Source organism: Fusarium solani (assembly GCF_023522795.1).
Source record: "Fusarium solani strain SB1 chromosome Unknown bctg00000012, whole genome shotgun sequence".
NCBI classification, from domain to species: Eukaryota; Fungi; Ascomycota; class Sordariomycetes; order Hypocreales; family Nectriaceae; genus Fusarium; species Fusarium solani.
In genome coordinates, this window is record NW_027072146.1 from 813,376 (window position 1) to 829,978 (window position 16,603).

Genomic DNA, 16,603 nt, shown 5'->3' on the forward strand with positions numbered 1-16,603 from the left:
TATTAATAGCGAAAATAGCCCTAATAGATATATATATGCTATATATGCTATATACGCTATAGCAGCGCTTTCTTTAGCTAAAAATCAAGGCATAGTTAATTTTAATTAAAAATAATATCTATTTTTAATTTAAAGCTATTTAGACTTTAATTCATAGAGAAATAAGGCAATTATAATAATCGAGGCGGTTATAGGAGTGATGTAGTTATAGGTTATAATGCCCCCTCTCTGGTGAAGAGAGGGGCGGCCTATCATTAGTCAGCCCCCTGGGTAGTCACACTCTTGTCTGGCATCTGTCATGAGGTGGTTCGATGGCAAAGTGACGGCGCCAACCTTAACCCCAGATCATCACGGTCCCGGCCGGGTCGACGGGTTGGATAAGGCATCACGACAATGTCAGCCCAGACATACGTAGCAGGAGCCGTCATGGTGCAGAGCACATAAGTATAGATTCGCACTGCCGTGCTTCGTTTCGTTTGCTGGACGACCACCACACCTCGCCCCTTACGCAATGCCTGTGATAACCAACGACATGCACCCCGACGCCCCCTCAAACGAGGGGACAACTCACCCAACCAGGCCTTGGCCTTTTTTCCCGCCATACTCCTGGTGGCTGTAGTTTTGGCCGTCCTTCTCAACCCCGCGTAGGCACACACAATCGCTGATACCGGTCCCCATTCGCTAAGAAATCAAGACTACGCAAGCTCATTAGACACTTCCGGCCCCCACATGATGACGAATTCTCCAGTACAGAGAGCTCTGGCTCATCTAGCAATGCCGACTCCGCCAGAAGAGGCCTGGACTCTATTGCTCCACCCAAGGCCTGCAACAAGATGAGGGAGCAGCTAGAAGCCAGGCCTAGACTCCCACCATGGGCGAGGTTGGGTTCACTCGTGATCTGGTGCGCTCACTTTTTGGCATACAGACCTGTTTGCCGAGACTGACAGATCCGCACAGCGCTATTTGCTTGGACACTATCGAGGATGACGACTTAGTCCGCCATCTACCCTGCGAGCATAATTTCCACTCAGATTGCATTTCCCAATGGTTCATGAGGAGGCACGACACCTGTCCCATCTGCTCAATTCACTTAATGACATCGTCTCGTCGGCACGGCCGGACGGAGCAAGGGTGAGGGATTGACAACGTAGATAGACAGATGTCCAGACTCTGAATGTTTCGAATGAGTTTGTAGTTGATAATTGATGTTAATGTTCCATCCTTGGCCGATTTTTTTCTGCATCGTAACGTGGAAATTCATGGGTTGTTCAGTATAATGCAATCAGATCAGACACGTCGTGGTAATCCGCCTACTGTGCCAAGTGGTCGGAACTGCCATATGTCCAGAAAGCTTCATTAACGTGATGGAGTGTTGACAAACATGGATCATATTAATCATCTGAAACCTGGCATACCCGAGCTGTTGGAGTATTTCATCACAAGCAGCTGTCAGAATATGTAGTTACTTATCTGCCGAGACTTGTCGTTCGCTATTGGCATCACTTCGAAGGGCCCCGATCGCACAGATTTAAATATAATAAGATAAGACTAATTAAGATAAGTCATTTATAATTTTAATTAATATATTTAATAAGAACACAAAATGTAGTAGTGATTATATAAGCTATAGTGAGAATATGCACTATTATTTGCAAAGCTATGAGTTGCGATTGGTTTCTTAAGTTATGAACATTACAGACAGGAGACAACTGTGTCTTTTACGGTTGTGGCTGACGGTCTCTCGCAGACTCGTCATCGAAGACAATAACAGATGGGAGACGGCTCACAAGTATACACCAAGCCAAGAAGGAATAATTCATATGGACATGGTTATAAACTAAACGACTGAGCTACATTCCCCAGACGCCATCCAACAGCCAGCCGCAAACAGCCTCGTCCATCAATCCTTGGCCGGGCGCCGGGCATTAGACGCCGCGACAAAGTGGCCCCAGGTGATCAACTCCTTACTACAATCATCCTGATGGAGATTGCACTCGATGAGGACCGGCCCGTCGGTATGCGCCGTTGCTCTCTCAAGAGCGCGAGACAGCTCCTCGATGGTCTGGGCCTTGAGACCAAGAGCTCGCCCCCCGCCCTCGCTAGAGTTGAACGTCTGTATCATGCGCGCATAGTCCCAGTTTTGGAGCCGGTTGTATAGCCCATCGTGGATCTCAACCTCGATCGTGTAGCCTCTGTTGTTCATTAGGAGCATAATGATGGGCATGCGGAACCGCACCATCTGCGAGACCTCCTGGACTGTCATCTGAAAGGCGCCGTCGCCGACCATGACCACGATTCTCCTTTCGGGCTTCGCCAGAGCGTAACCAAACGAGGCGGGAATAGTCCAGCCTATGTGGCCCCATTGCATCTCAATCTCAAAGTCTGCCCCCGTCGGGAGGCATAACTGGATGCCGTTGAACCATGAGTCACCCGTGTCGACAAAGACTGTCGTATTCGGTGTTAGGAGGGCCTGGGTCTGGTTCTCGAGCTCCCTCCTGGTGAGTTCGCCATGTCCGTTGGACCGATACGTCAAGGGTGAGTCAGGGCGCAGCCGGTTATACTCTGCCATGGTGCAGTCGTTCCGTCTAACCGCCTCGGCCAGCCTAGACAAAAAGTCACACATTCTGACACGGCTGAAGTAGGAAGCCGGGTCAGTTGTGGATGCGCTGTCGATATCAGTTATCAGTTGCGGGACGCTGGGCAGAGCTGTCCATCCGACGGTGCTGTAGTCGGTGAAGACGGTGCCGACGCATATGAGCATGTCTGCCCAGTTGACTATAGCGTCGGCCGCGAGCGTGCTGACCTGGCCCCAGAATGTGCCCGCGAACTGGGGATGGTCCTCAGGGAACGAGCCCTTCGCTGCTGGCTGGACAACGACGGCACACCCGATAGCCTCTGCCAGGGAGAGCAGCTCCTTCTCGGCGCCGGCTCTTCGCACCTTGGGTCCGACGAGAATGACGGGCTTCTTCACCGTGGCCAGATGCTCGGATGCCTTGGCTATGGCCGCATCCACAGTCGACGCGTCGCTCGGCGTCGGCTCAAGGATGGCACTGACAGGGCCGGCCCGGGCACAGGGCTCTCCGGATAGGTTTGTGGGCAGTTCGAGATACGCCGGCTTCCGCTTCAAGAGGGCCATCCGTATGGTGCGGTCGATGGCCTCGGGTGCCTGAGCAGCAGTGCGCACGGCTATGGCGCTGCAGGTGATGGCCTTGGCCATTTCCAGCTGGTAACCCACATCGTACTCCCCCAGCGTGTGGTGGAGGAGGCGACGGCCCACGTCGTTGGTGTTGGGAGCTCCGCTGACGAATATGACGGGCAGGTTCTCTGCATAGGCGCTCCCGATGCCATTGAAGGCCGAGAAGGCACCCACGCTGTATGTGACGATGCATGCGGCGGCGCCTTGGGCACGGGCATAGCCCTCGGCTGCTAGAGAGCAGTTGAGCTCGTTTGCGCAGCCAATCTCGGTCAGGAGTGGGTGTGCATCCAGCTTGTCTAGGAGGATGAGGTTGTAGTCCCCAGGCACGATGAAGTGATGGCGGATGCCGATCTGGGCGAGCCTCTCGGCGAGATAATCGCCAACTGTGAACGAGGCCATGGTGCACATTCACTGATAGTGGTACAGTTGCTGCCAGGGGGATGAAGCTGGAGAGTCTGGTTAGGATGAGGGATGGATAACACGGTCTTCATTTATGCTAGACAGTTGAAGCCGAGTTTATGGCAATATGTCTCTGATGAAGTGAGACTTCTAACGACTGGTTACGGCCTTGGGACGAGAAACGGTACAGGGCCAATTGTACACAGACATGTCTAACGGTTGGAACAACGGCCCAAACTACCGACTGAGTAGCATGACTAAGGATTGCATGGCCACGATGCCACGGGTATTGACGGCTGGAAGCCTCACCACCAACCGGTGGCTTAGAATAAGAGTTTGGAGGTGTTGCCATTGTCCGCGTTAGGAGGAGATGTAACATATCATCAAGAACTAAGGCTGAGGCATGATATGATCAACTCTCGAAACTTAAAGAAGATGTGGTGAAGCGGAAAGTCTGCGGTTAATGTTTACGAGTGCCTATTGGTCAACAGGGTTGACAAAGAAAAGCTACAACCTCGCTACTGGCCACCATCAGACGGGCAGACGGCTCCGACGTCCCGGTGATATCATCAAAGACTACGGGCCAAGGAATCACGACGATGGTATGGAGTTTATAGAAAAGCTTGGGTTAAAGCGTTGTTCATGCGTCATGCCTCTATCATCCACTATGCCTCTGTGAGTTGGCTCACGAGATCCATTATGGGAGGGGAGGGTAGGGTAGGGGCAATGCCGGACTGCTATTGCAAGTCCACCTTTCTCTTTATTGTGGCTTCCACTTGTCAGGCGCACCTTTGGACCGCTATTGTAAGATCATGCTCTGCAGTGATGCCATTATTTATATCGTCAGCCCTCGGCCACGGGGCGAGCAAGCTTCAACCAGAAATGGGCCAAAACGAGCCAACCTGAATCACCATGAACGACATCGAGACTGAAGGACCATTGGTCCGTAACTTTGAGGACCTGTCGCGCAGCGATGGTCCCCTCGTTGGCGGCAAGAATTCTTCCCTGGGCGAGATGATCACGGCTCTAAGCACCGAGGGCATCGCGGTGCCTCCCGGATTTGCCACAACGTCCATCGCATACTGGCACTTTGTGGACGCCAACTGCATCCGGGGAAAGATAGATGCCCTCATGACACAGTGGCAGGATGGTTCCATCACCCTGGCCGAGGCGGGTCACGCCATACGCAGTCTGTTCCTCCGTCACAGCGGCTGGCCGGCGGACACTTCCCACGCCATCAAAGCCAGCTATCACGAGCTGTGTGCAAAGCTCGGTGTCAAGAGCCTCAGCGTTGCCGTGCGATCCAGCGCCACGTCCGAGGACCTCCCAGACGCAAGCTTTGCCGGCCAGCAGGAGACATTTCTCGATGTCTCTGGCGAGCGAGCCCTCCTGGAAGCCTGCCGACGCTGCTACGCGTCTCTTTTCACCGATCGGGCCATCAGCTACCGCCAGGCCAAGGGGTTCGACCACACGACCAACGCCCTCTCGGTCGGCGTCCAGGCCATGGTGCGCTCCGACCTAGGTGGCTCGGGTGTCATGTTCTCCATCGACACCGAGAGTGGCTTCGACAAGGTGGTGCTCATCAACGCCGCCTGGGGCCTCGGGGAGAATGTGGTCCAGGGCACCGTCAACCCAGACGAGTATCAGGTCTTCAAGCCACTGCTCTCCCACGCCGCCTTGTCCCCAATCCTATCCAAGAAGTGCGGCGATAAGGAGGCCAAGATGATCTACGGCGACGGCCACCGTGGCACGCGCAACGTGCCCACCTCCAAGGCGGAGAGGGCGGCCTACGTCCTCAGCGATGGTGAGATCCTCCAGCTGGCACGCTGGGGATGCACCATCGAGAAGCACTACGGATGTCCCATGGACATGGAGTGGGCCAAGGACGGTATCACGGGCCAGCTGTTCATTGTCCAGGCCCGGCCCGAGACAGTGCACTCGCGACGTGATGCCGCCGTCTTCAAGACCTACTCGGTTAGCAACAAGGGCCGAGTCCTTGTCTCGGGCCTCTCCATCGGCGACAAGGCCGTCTCTGGGCGACTGTGTCTGCTACATTCGGCCAAGGATATCGACCAGTTCGTCGACGACTCCATCCTGGTGACCGAGGCCACGGATCCGGACTGGGTGCCCATCATGAAGCGTGCCGCCGCCATCATCACCGACCACGGCGGCCGCACCTCGCACGCCGCCATCGTCAGCCGCGAGCTGGGCGTCCCGGCCATAGTTGGCACCGGCAATGCCACTTATGTGCTGCACACGGGTCAGGACGTGACGGCCTCGTGCGCCGAGGGAGACACGGGCTTCGTGTACGAGGGCATCTCGAACATTGTCACCCAGACGGTCGATCTGGCCGGCCTGCCCGAGGTGCGCACCAAGATCATGCTCAACCTCGCCAACCCGGGCGCTGCGTACCGCTGGTGGCGTCTCCCAACCGACGGCATCGGCCTCGCTCGTATGGAGTTTGTCGTGAGCAATGCCATCCAGGTGCATCCCATGGCTCTGGTCCACTTCGACCAGCTCAGAGACGACAAGGCCCGGCAAGAAATCCTTCGACTCACATCCGGCTATGAGACCAAGCCCGATTACTTTGTCGACAAGTTATCGCGTGGTCTCGCAGCTCTCTGCGCCACAGTCTACCCCAAGCCCGCCATCATACGCATGAGCGACTTCAAGACCAACGAGTACGCCGGGCTCATCGGCGGCGCCCAGTTCGAGCTCAAGGAGGACAACCCCATGATAGGTTTCCGAGGCGCCTCGCGCTACTACTCGCCGCTGTACAAGGAAGGCTTCGCACTCGAGTGCCGCGCCATCAAGAGAGTCCGCGAGGAGATGGGTCTGACCAACGCCATCGTCATGATCCCCTTCTGTCGGACTGTCGGCGAGGCCAAGAAGGTCCTGCAAGTCATGGCAGAGAATGGGCTTCGGCGAGGCGAGAACGGCCTGCAGGTCTATGTCATGTGCGAGATACCTTCCAACGTCATCCTGGCCTCGAGCTTCACCGAGCACTTTGACGGCTTCTCCATCGGCTCCAACGACCTGACGCAGTTGACGCTCGGCGTCGACCGCGACTCTAGCGAGCTGGCCGACTTGTTTGACGAACAGGACGAGGCCGTCAAGTGGATGATTGCCCGCGTCATCTCGGTCGCCCGTGAGAAGGGCCGCAAGATTGGCCTCTGCGGCCAGGCGCCGAGCGATCATCCCGAGTTTGCAAAGTTCCTGGTTGACGCGGGCATTGATTCCATCTCGGTAAGTCCTGACAGCTTCGTCGCTGTCAAGAGACACGCGGTGGCGGCCGAGAGGCCCGAGTGAGCATGTTGTTTTGATACGGTATGGGGGGCTTGTATGACTATACTTGAGTTATTCAGCTTAAGCCGTCGATCATTAATTAAGAGTGTTGCCTTCTCTTATCGTGTTGTAAAGGTTCTTCCGTGTGGAAGCGTGCATCGAGTGTCTTGTTGGTTGGCCTATATACACTCCCATTCTGGCAGGCTTGAGGTGTAACAAAGAGGCGCTCACTGTCGCTTGAGAAACAGCAAGCGGTTTATTCCAAAAACAATACCCCTGAGAATAGTCACTTTTTATTCAGCATGAAAGCACTTATCTTCATGTAAGCCACGCGTGTCGCAAACCTGGTCATTAAATCTCACTATATAACTCCAAATCAATACATAGATGCATTTCAACCTGCCCCAAAACACCTCATACGTCCTTCTCAGTAGCTATGATGCACCCATTCAATGATCTCTTTCAGCTCCGCCGATGACCGGGCTATCTTGGACTCTTCCTCGCTGTCCAGAGGCCTCTGCAGAGTACCAACAACTCCATGTCTCCCAATGGCAGCAGGTAGGCTGATGCAGCAACCAAGTTCATTCTGGTAGTGGCTGACTGGGTGAACATCGCCCTTGTCCAGGAGCACCGAGGCACAGATGCTAGCCACGACGGAGCCGAGCCCAAATGGGGTCGCACCCTTTGCTCGGATGATGCTGCGTGATCGGTGCTTGCACTCATACGCCAGCTGCTCGTGGTTGAGAGTCTCGGCTGCGGCCGACTTGTCAATGGGCGTGCCGTTGATGGTTGCAGTCGACCATGCCAGAACCTCGGAATCTCCTTGGACACCAAGCACCGAGATGTCTATCTTGTCCGCCGAGATCTGGTGTTTCTCTTAGCATAGGGCCTTTCAAGGAGCGCAACCGCCTGCTAACGCTTACACCGGACCTTTCAGCTACCAACCCGCGGAGCCGAACCGAGTCTAGATAGGTACCCGAGCCAAAGACCTGCGAGGGCGGAAGGCCAGAGAGCTCGCATGCGAGGGACGTGAGGAGGTCATTGGGGTTTGCCACAATGAGAAGAATCGTTTCTGGCCTGAGGGGTTTCATCCAGTCCATTGCCTCGCGGATAATCGACATGTTTCTCGACGTGTAGTCGAGGTTGGTCTGACCTGGGAAGTAGTCGAGTAAGCATACAGCCTGGGCCTCGGCTTCTAGCTCCTACCTATGGTATGCTTTGATCCGGCCGTCACAACGATCATGTCGGCCTTGGCTGCCTCTTGGTGTGTGGCTGCCCGGATATGTGTTCCGCTGTTGCAACCGTAGGCGACATCGCGGAGGTCCTGGACTTGGCCATCCCTGCGCTCGATATCCGTGTCGACAAGCAGCAGCTCGCTCGCGAGGGAGCTGAGGATGAGTGCGTAGGCCGCTGCGCCGCCAACCTGGCCGACGCCAACGATTGCGGTCTGAAACTTGGAGACCATAATAGACTCAAGCAGGATGCTCGCTGCGATCATGTACAGTACAGCTTGTGCTTTCGACAAGGGGCCTAGCGTGGCTTTTAACATGGTATGCGCCAGACAGCCAGTCAAGAGTCTCTAACATGTCATGTTACCCACGCAGGATAGGTGCGTCATTGTGGCGCAAAAGTGGTATTATTTAGTCTTTGCATCAGATCATGGAACTAACCTCAAGTTGCGTACAGTAGCAGTCACTGGCTGAACCTTGATGCCAAGCGTCGCCCACAGATTCTACCATCCTTCCATATTTGCCCACGGCCAAAATAAGCTTCATGTTATCACCTTGGCCGCAATCGTACGGTAGGCTGAACCATGTGGGTTCGGCGGTCGCCGTGTCAATCGTGCGCCGGCATTGTCGTGACAGCCTTTAGTTCGCGACTACACATTTAGCCAGCACCATGAAGCACGCTGGCTGTTCATTTGATCTCATCAGTTTACTACCAAGGCCCTCGACATCTCCACAACTACCCAGCCCAAATATAACAGGGTCACTGGTGGAAGTTCATAACCTCATGCTTGGACGATTTTCACATACCCCTTGACCCGACTGAGCGGTCTCACGATCCTGAAGTTTGCCTTTGATGATAGCCCTCGCAGCATCTCTTTATGGGGTATGGTGATTTTAGTCATTTGGTTAGTTAGCAGGTTCTCTATTACGGGCAGAATCTGAGCTATTATCTACATCATCCCAGGCTTTAATAGAAACCATTGCATTGTGGTGATGATGGTGTCCCTGATATTCATTAGACTGCCAGACTACTTCTTGATAACATTTAGTCAACGACCTTCAAAGCCAACTTTGTCAATGGGAGGACAGAAGAGACAGCTTCTAAGGGAACTGAACAAATTTGCGATGTCCTATTGTTTTTTTTGGATATAGTTGAAGCCCGGCTCTTGACGAGATAACTAAGCCAACAGATAGTAACGATGCCCCATGCCTATCACTAACCAACGACCTTTCATCACTCGTCACAGAAGCATGGTATGAGAACAAACCCTGGCCCAACTTTTTTTGGAATCAAACGTCCAAGTAATAAACGTAACAATGTTGCTAACCGGTAGAGTTCTCGCCAAAATACCTGCAACCTCGGCGATGCATACTTGTACCACAGATTTCTGTTCGCTCTCAATATGATAGATCAAAGATCACTAGGACCATTCCGAGTATTCCAGACCCGGGTTTGCCCTCTGCATGCCACATATTATGTCAATGCTGCTGCGTTAGAGTGTTGGCGATCCAGTGAACTGGTAGGGACATTGAGTCCTATGCCTCGGTTGATTGGTTGGCAGATGTATCAACACTCGTAAAGCAGGGTTATGGATTTTATTGACTAAAGGATCCATAGCATGTTAGTCGAGCCGACCAGTGTATCACCTCGAATATAATCCCAAGTACGCGTCGAAAATTGTTTCGCCACATATCCTTACCAAATTCCACGGCGGTATCGTTACCTTGGACTTGCTAGCGTCCTGAGGCACTGGCGGAATCCTTGATGTCAAGAAATAGAGGCTAAAATGAATTCTTGGCCTGGCTACTGGATAGACAGTCTTAACTACATGATGTCTTGTAGCTTTCATCGCCCACTACGGTTGCTCACCACTTCTTGCTTGGACCACGGTCCGAGTTGTAGACATGCAATATACACTCTGCTTGTCCGCTTAGCAGGTCTATTTGGGAGTGAATGACTTGAGACCTTACCTTATTTGCTTTAGACAACTTCCTTCAAGTCACCGACAACAGTTAAGGTGGAGGACTGAACGTGCAGTGCTTGTCCCGATGCGGCGCGCCCTTCCCTCTTGTCTGGTGGACAAGGCGAAGAGCTCGTCTTAACAGCAGCATGGATTGCTCTTTGCCGTCCCGTCTCAAACTGGATGCTCAATGTCTGGCCGTTATATGTCAAGTCTTGATCCTCGATGTCAATGAGTGGGATGAAATGGCATCGTCGCCCAAAAGCTGACAGTCTCCCGAGACCAGAAGTCGTAGACATTTCGGCTCTCTTGATGGCTAATATTTTAGAAGTAGAATTACCCAAAGTCCAAGATTCGAAAAAGCATCCGAGCTCTGGAGTTGATCGATATCCACAACGTGAGTGAAATGCAGCATACCACAAAATTCGGCAAACTCCGACAGAGAGCAAAGAGTTGGGGTATGATCTGATATCAGGCAAACTTTAGTCAAGGTCGACAATTCCTCCAGTACGGCGCTAGTTTGCTCTGCTGCCGGTGTCGTCCACTCCTGACTTGTCAACCCCAAGTCTCAGCACCGCACTGTACGCCCGCTAATCCGATCCTTGCCGCGCAAACGGCACCGTACTGTAACCCTGTCCGTGGCCAAGGCTGTTGGCTCTAAGCTACCTATAATCCTGCGTAGTACAGTATAGGGCTGCTTTGGAGAAAACTTATTCTCGTGAGGCAGGTCAGGCCATCATGAGCTCCCTATGGCCGTGGCTGGACTGCTAGCTACTGTGCGACATCTCTCGGTACATGTGTTGGTCACACCTTTCGTCCCAGAAATGGCCAGATACTCGGTGGTCAAGAGACCTGCTCTATATGGGGGAACAGTGGCCCATGGCGGTACCATTAAACTAAACCGCTGTGCCTTGTTACATCTTCATGACTTGATCTTTAAATATCCAGTCTTCATTTTGCTCTTGCAACGTGTCTCCAAGCGTCTTAAAGGCAGATATACCACGCCAGCCAGTATTTGTTAGACCTCACGCAGCAGCACCAAGCCCTAAGCACGGGCAGAAACACATCGATCTACGGCTTGCCCTGCTTGTATCAATTCACCGCCGTCACATGTCTATTTAGCCTTACCATTGCTAGGTAAGAGACCAAACTCGTCAAGACTGAAGCCAACGCCTGGACATTACGACCTGTCTCACCGACCACGAAGGACGTTCGCTACCTTGACAACTGAACCGTTACCATGGTAGACACGGAAGCCATCCTTGATACTGGCTTCTTTGAGCTTGACCAACCACCCAGTCAGCATGAGCTTATAAGCGATGGGCAAATCTTTGACCCTGACTCATTTTCACTCGATTTTCAGGACTTGGCTGCATTCTGCACCCCTGACAGCCGGATGCTCTCCTCTGCCCCATCTTTCACAACAAGCTCCCCCGCAGCATCTAACTTGCAGAGGAGCTCAGGTCAAAGATCAGAGATATATGTCGACGATACGGCCATCGATAGATTCTCCTACAACATGGCTTTGGAACATTTAGTACCCTCACCCGCCGACTTCCAGCAAGCCATTGAGATCACAGAGCTTGCCCCGAGCGCCTCTTCGCCCAAGTATGAAGAGCCGGGGCACGCTCCCAGCGCTGGTAGCAAGAAACAACAGCGAGATCCAGCGTCTGGTCTCGACCGGGAACTACCCAGGAGGATGTCACATAGTCGGAACTCAAAGGAGGTCCCGCGCAAGGGCAGAAGAGGGGCATCAAAACGTGGCCGCAGGGGTTCTGCGACGTCTGATGAAGAGTTTTACCGAAAGCGTCTTGAAGGCAACCGTCTTGCGGCGGAAAGATCCCGCCAGCGCAGGAGGAGTGAGGCACAGGCCTTGGTCGCGCAGGGGGATGCTTTGCAGAGCCACAATCAATACCTTTCCTCTTACTACAGCTTTCTCAAGGAAGAGGTGCTCCGTACGAGGATGGAGCTGCTGCAGCATGCTGGCTGCGACTGCTTGCTTATCCGGGAGTACATTGAGAAAGAAGCCCGGAGAACAGTTGACAGCCTGAGCCCACGGGTTTCGACTTCAACCGGCTAATGTGGTGAGACAATGCATGGCGATGAGGAATGAGAGGACAACGTACTTCAATATTGTAGGTCCCATTGTAGATAATTGAGGCAGTTGGAGCGCCGAGCAAATCAGTACCCTGAGCAGGCCACATCACTGTGTCTCCTATCCCTGATGGGTTCGTGTAAACATCTGTCCACATGCGCAATCATCTTGGCGGCCTGGCGCAGCAAGCCGAATTTAGCGGTGCCTGGGCACACTGCTGGTTGATTCCTTACGTGCAGGTCAAATCTCATCCATTGACTGATGGCACAAGTTTCCACGGCTGGCCGCTGTGGAAAAGATAGTCTCTTACGGCGTTTTGCAGCATTGGGTTTTGATGTTGCTGTGTGTCTCTTCATGTGTTCTTTGATCCAGTGTATGACGGATACGTCATTGGAAAAGTAGAGTAGAAAAGATAATCTCACACATACCGGGCTCAATATCTTTCACGGATCTCCAGCAGTGAGAGGGGAAGCGAGGCATTCAAACCTCGACATCCCTCTCACTGGAGGTCCATGGAAGATGTCGAGGCTATGTGCGCCGGCAGATCAGGAGGACGAGGCCTCGAGCGGCGCACGTTAGTCCCTATCATCTATTGGCTGTAGCTATGGTTCGTGGGTCTGGGAGAGGTGACGAGGCCAGGACGGACCGGGTTAGCGCGTCCAGGGCCTTAGATGAATCGTGGGGTCCCAGTCGGATCAGTAGGTAATATCCCCGAAGCTTGGTTTGCATGTTGGTCTGCGAGGACTTGGGTCTGGTCGACACATCCGTCGCCGAGCTCATGACCGTTGCAAGCCCAAAGTCTAAGCGTGGGCGAGCCACACAAAGTCTAACCCTAGAGCACACGTCACGTCCTCGAAGGCCTCTCCCCCGTTATCAGCAACGGTGATATCAGACGGATCGCAGCATCGAGAAGCTACTAACCCCTGGGCTGGTCCTTGGGCAGTCAGCAGGAGCACACCAAGTCGTTGAGGGGTTGAGGAGGCAGAAAAGCTTGGCCATGCCACTATCGTCTGTTAATGCATCTCGCTCGCACGGAGTGACTGTATCTCCAAGCCACCAACAGGGTCTACATGCGATTACGCAACGCAAACCACGTTGGGCTGACAGGCGGCTTCCAATGGCCGGCCTCGGTACCCTCGTGGCCTGTACAGAACTGCGTGGTCTACTGTACTCTCGCGTGGTCAGCATTAGAGGCTCCCTGCCCAAAAACCCGATGATTTTCGGGACCCCTCACAACCGCGGAACAAGACACGTAAGACGACTTTACGTCCTTCTTTGTTTGCATTGCGACTTGCTCCGGCTCAATGACGGATTGTCCATCTCACAGATCTTACTCGCCACCCTGACAACGAGGCCCTGTCAGCGTCCTCCCCAGTCGAATGCAGATAAGGGCAGCTGTGGCTAGATATGAAACTCATAAATTAATTTACAAGAGGCCACCACCCCGCTTAGGCCAATGCCACGCATGGCCGTACTTATTACCTCTCTTCAGCCGACGGCGAAAGTGCCACTCTGAACGCAGCCATTCCACAGGCCAGGAGCAGTTTTTCGTTCGTCCAACATGCATATCATATTCAACCTCTCAGTAGGACCCGCTCCAAGGTTGCCATGTCTCTTTCCAGCTGGTCGCGTTTTGCAGTCAGGGCCTCAATCTCGTTTTCCTGTTTCAAAATGGTCTCCCTTGCGGCGTCCAGCACCTCACCTCTGCTGAAGCACTGGCCCTGAATCACCCTGGGAGACGGGCCGACATCGTTGGACTTGTTCGCCACCGGCAGCACGGCCAGGAGAGCCTCAAACTGCGCCTTGAGTCGGATGCGGTACTGTTTTTCGGCCAGGTTGTGGCCTTCCCGGGCACTGGCCTCCATTGACGGACCAACTGGCTTGCGGTGACGCGCCAGTCTCTTTGGCTTCTCGGAAGCCGTCTTCAGCGTGAAGTCTGAGCCGCGTCTAGGTCCCCGGTGTGCTGAGTGTTCTAGGAAATCGTGGTTTGTCGGAAGAGGGCTGCTATCCAAGAGAAGATGCTCCGGGCTGGCGCTGCAGTTGGCGTCGCTCGGGTCTACCTCTAGGCCAGCCGCAGAAAGAGGTGATGGATCGGCTAACAGCATATCAGACAACCCATAGGCCAAGATGGCATCGTGGGTGAAGCGCTCAGATGCTGATGATCCGTCCGCATCCCAGGTTCTCGTGGAAAGGGCCACTGCGTGGAAAAGCTGCGTGAGCACCTACTAGATGTGTTATCTGAGGTACAGTCAAGGGATTACCTTGCTCCCATGGTGGTGATTTAAATATCATCTACAGCAGCCGGTGTCAGCAGGGCCCAAGAGTAGGTGCCGCAGCAGGAGTCAGGGGACGGTGGTAACATTCTTCTAGGGAACAGGGCTGGGGTGTGATGGGTGATGTGCATTGACTTGGTCTGGAAACACGTCAAAGGCGGCTGACCTGGAGTTGATTTTCCTCCCAAGAGGAGACCCCAAAGTTATCGTTAATGTCGAGGGGAGATGTCTTTGGCTTCAAGGGTCGTAGTGTGTGGAGTGAGTCCATTCTGGAGTTCTTACACAAGTTCAAAGATGGAATTGACTTGTTACAGCGCTTGGACGTGCCAGGGATCTCTCCAGATGGGCCCATGATGTTATATCTACCAAGACCATCGGTGAATGGCGCGTCAGTGAGGCAAATAGAGATGCTGATCAAGGCGTCGCGATATCGGTTCATGAGGCTAAGTCTAGGCCGATCGATCCCGTTGCAAGACCCTGGGATCGTTCCACCAAGCATCTACGAGTCACCCCAAGCCCTCCAGAGAGCCGGGAAGGCAAGGAAGCTTTAGCCGTTGTGTGGACGGCCGGGCCGGCCTCGACGGCCCCCAGTCAGTCGGGGCTGGAATCGTCCTCTTGGAGTGTGCAAGCTCCTCCAAGTCGACACATGTAGCACACGGGATCTCCCTATAAGGGGGTTGGATCAAATCTTGAGCACCTAATGGTCAACTCTTAGAACGATGGTCAACAGCCTAGTTTCGGATAGTCACCCTTCTCAAAGACATGCATACACGTGGAAGATCAGAGATAAGAACTCGACGAGGTGCAAAAGTGTCCGAGTGTTAATTCTCATGGTGACAAACTTACGTAGCCCTCGTCATTGCCAGGGGCATCGAGCCTCGGCAGCGGAAAGTGGCATCGCCGTCACACGCAATCAGTCCCAAACAACTTGGAGATGCAGTTCTCAGCCGCAGCATGAAGGAGCTTATTCCCTGCCTGCGGAGGGGGCAAAGAGGAAAGCTGGTCGGACCAATCAAAGGGGCATGATTACTTTTCGGGGTTCAGAGCCTCAGGTCCAGACCCCGTGATGGAGGGAGATGAGAGCCACCAAGTGCCGAGTGCTGTGTGGGACGTGGTTCGATTAACCATGCGGATAGCACCGGAACAATCATGGTGTGTAGGGGTGCATTACATAGCGCGCTCGCTACGCTGTCCTGTGCTGTATGGCGAGACGTAATGCAAAGCCTCACAGGGCACGGGGTTCTGGACCCTGTTCACCTCAGCAAGCTAGACGGGCCAGCGGGCCAACCAGCGGATTAAGATTGTGCGACGCATCTGTCCATTAGATCATCATCATGACGTCGTTGAGGCCAAAGTATCACAATCCCAAGACCCAGCTTATACTTGAGGGGGCCTAGAGACCGGCCCGGTCCCCCGTGTTTGGTTTCTGTTGCATTTGGAAGACGAAACACGGGAGGTGCGTTGACTAAGGAAATGGCCGGTTAATTAGGAAAAAGAAAAAAGATACTTCTTTTCTATAGAAATTCTTAGTAACTATAAGTCCCTTGATCATAAAAAAAACTCTAAAAAATATTATAAAGTCTATAATTTAAAAAGAAGAGTATATATAGAGAGAAAGAAAGATAATAATTAATAAAGTTCTTAGTTATATTAGATTTTTTTTTTCTATAATATACTTAATAAGTAAGATAATTAAATAAGTAAGATAATTAAAAATCCCTTAACCTATATTATTACTATTTAATTAATTAATTCTTAACTACCTAATATATTAGAAAAAAATAAAGAGGCTAGAATTCTTCTTACCCTTTAGGCCTATTAAAATACCCTAAACTTAAGTCTCTAGCGAGCCACAAGAATCTATAAAGTTAACTATAATACTCTATTTAATCGCAATTAAGGCATTTAAGCCTAAGCTAATATTATCCCTAAATTATATAAGCTATTTAATCTAGAGAAAGAGATCTTTTTTTATTTTATTCTTAACCTAGATTTATAAGGATTTCTCTCTTAGCTTTATAGTATAAAAGAAATAACTAATTAATTACTTACTAATTATAATATATTACTAATTAATATATACTAGGCCTTAAACTTTATTAAGTAATATCTAGACCTTAAGATATATTTTTTTAGAAATATAATTACTAAAAAGCTAAATATAA

The 16,603-nt window shown here is 52.3% G+C and overlaps 5 protein-coding genes across 5 annotated transcripts; 2 read left to right on the top strand and 3 right to left on the bottom strand.

Annotated features, from left to right (window-relative positions):
- Positions 1-1,900: 1,900 nt before the first annotated feature.
- Positions 1,901-3,595, bottom strand: MRS44_016268 (uncharacterized protein; the record flags this gene model as incomplete). Its single annotated transcript, XM_046271707.1, has 1 exon — positions 1,901-3,595. One exon carries the CDS (start codon positions 3,593-3,595, stop codon positions 1,901-1,903), a length of 1,695 nt encoding a protein of 564 aa, XP_046125077.1.
- A 912-nt stretch (positions 3,596-4,507) lies between these two features.
- Positions 4,508-6,904, top strand: MRS44_016269 (uncharacterized protein; the record flags this gene model as incomplete). The annotated part of the gene is made up of 1 exon (XM_046281691.1): positions 4,508-6,904. One exon carries the CDS (start codon positions 4,508-4,510, stop codon positions 6,902-6,904), a length of 2,397 nt encoding a protein of 798 aa, XP_046125076.1.
- A 403-nt stretch (positions 6,905-7,307) lies between these two features.
- On the bottom strand, positions 7,308-8,429 carry MRS44_016270 (uncharacterized protein; the record flags this gene model as incomplete). Its single annotated transcript, XM_046277789.2, has 3 exons — positions 7,308-7,745; positions 7,804-8,033; positions 8,087-8,429. The coding sequence occupies 3 exons, from the start codon at positions 8,427-8,429 to the stop codon at positions 7,308-7,310; spliced, it is 1,011 nt and encodes a 336-aa protein (XP_046125075.2).
- A 2,881-nt stretch (positions 8,430-11,310) lies between these two features.
- MRS44_016271 (uncharacterized protein) lies at positions 11,311-12,150 on the top strand (the record flags this gene model as incomplete). Its single annotated transcript, XM_046282782.2, has 1 exon — positions 11,311-12,150. The coding sequence occupies one exon, from the start codon at positions 11,311-11,313 to the stop codon at positions 12,148-12,150; it is 840 nt and encodes a 279-aa protein (XP_046125074.1).
- A 1,589-nt stretch (positions 12,151-13,739) lies between these two features.
- Positions 13,740-14,706, bottom strand: MRS44_016272 (uncharacterized protein; the record flags this gene model as incomplete). Its single annotated transcript, XM_065617960.1, has 2 exons — positions 13,740-14,387; positions 14,605-14,706. 2 exons carry the CDS (start codon positions 14,704-14,706, stop codon positions 13,740-13,742), a joined length of 750 nt encoding a protein of 249 aa, XP_065474032.1.
- Positions 14,707-16,603: the final 1,897 nt, after the last annotated feature.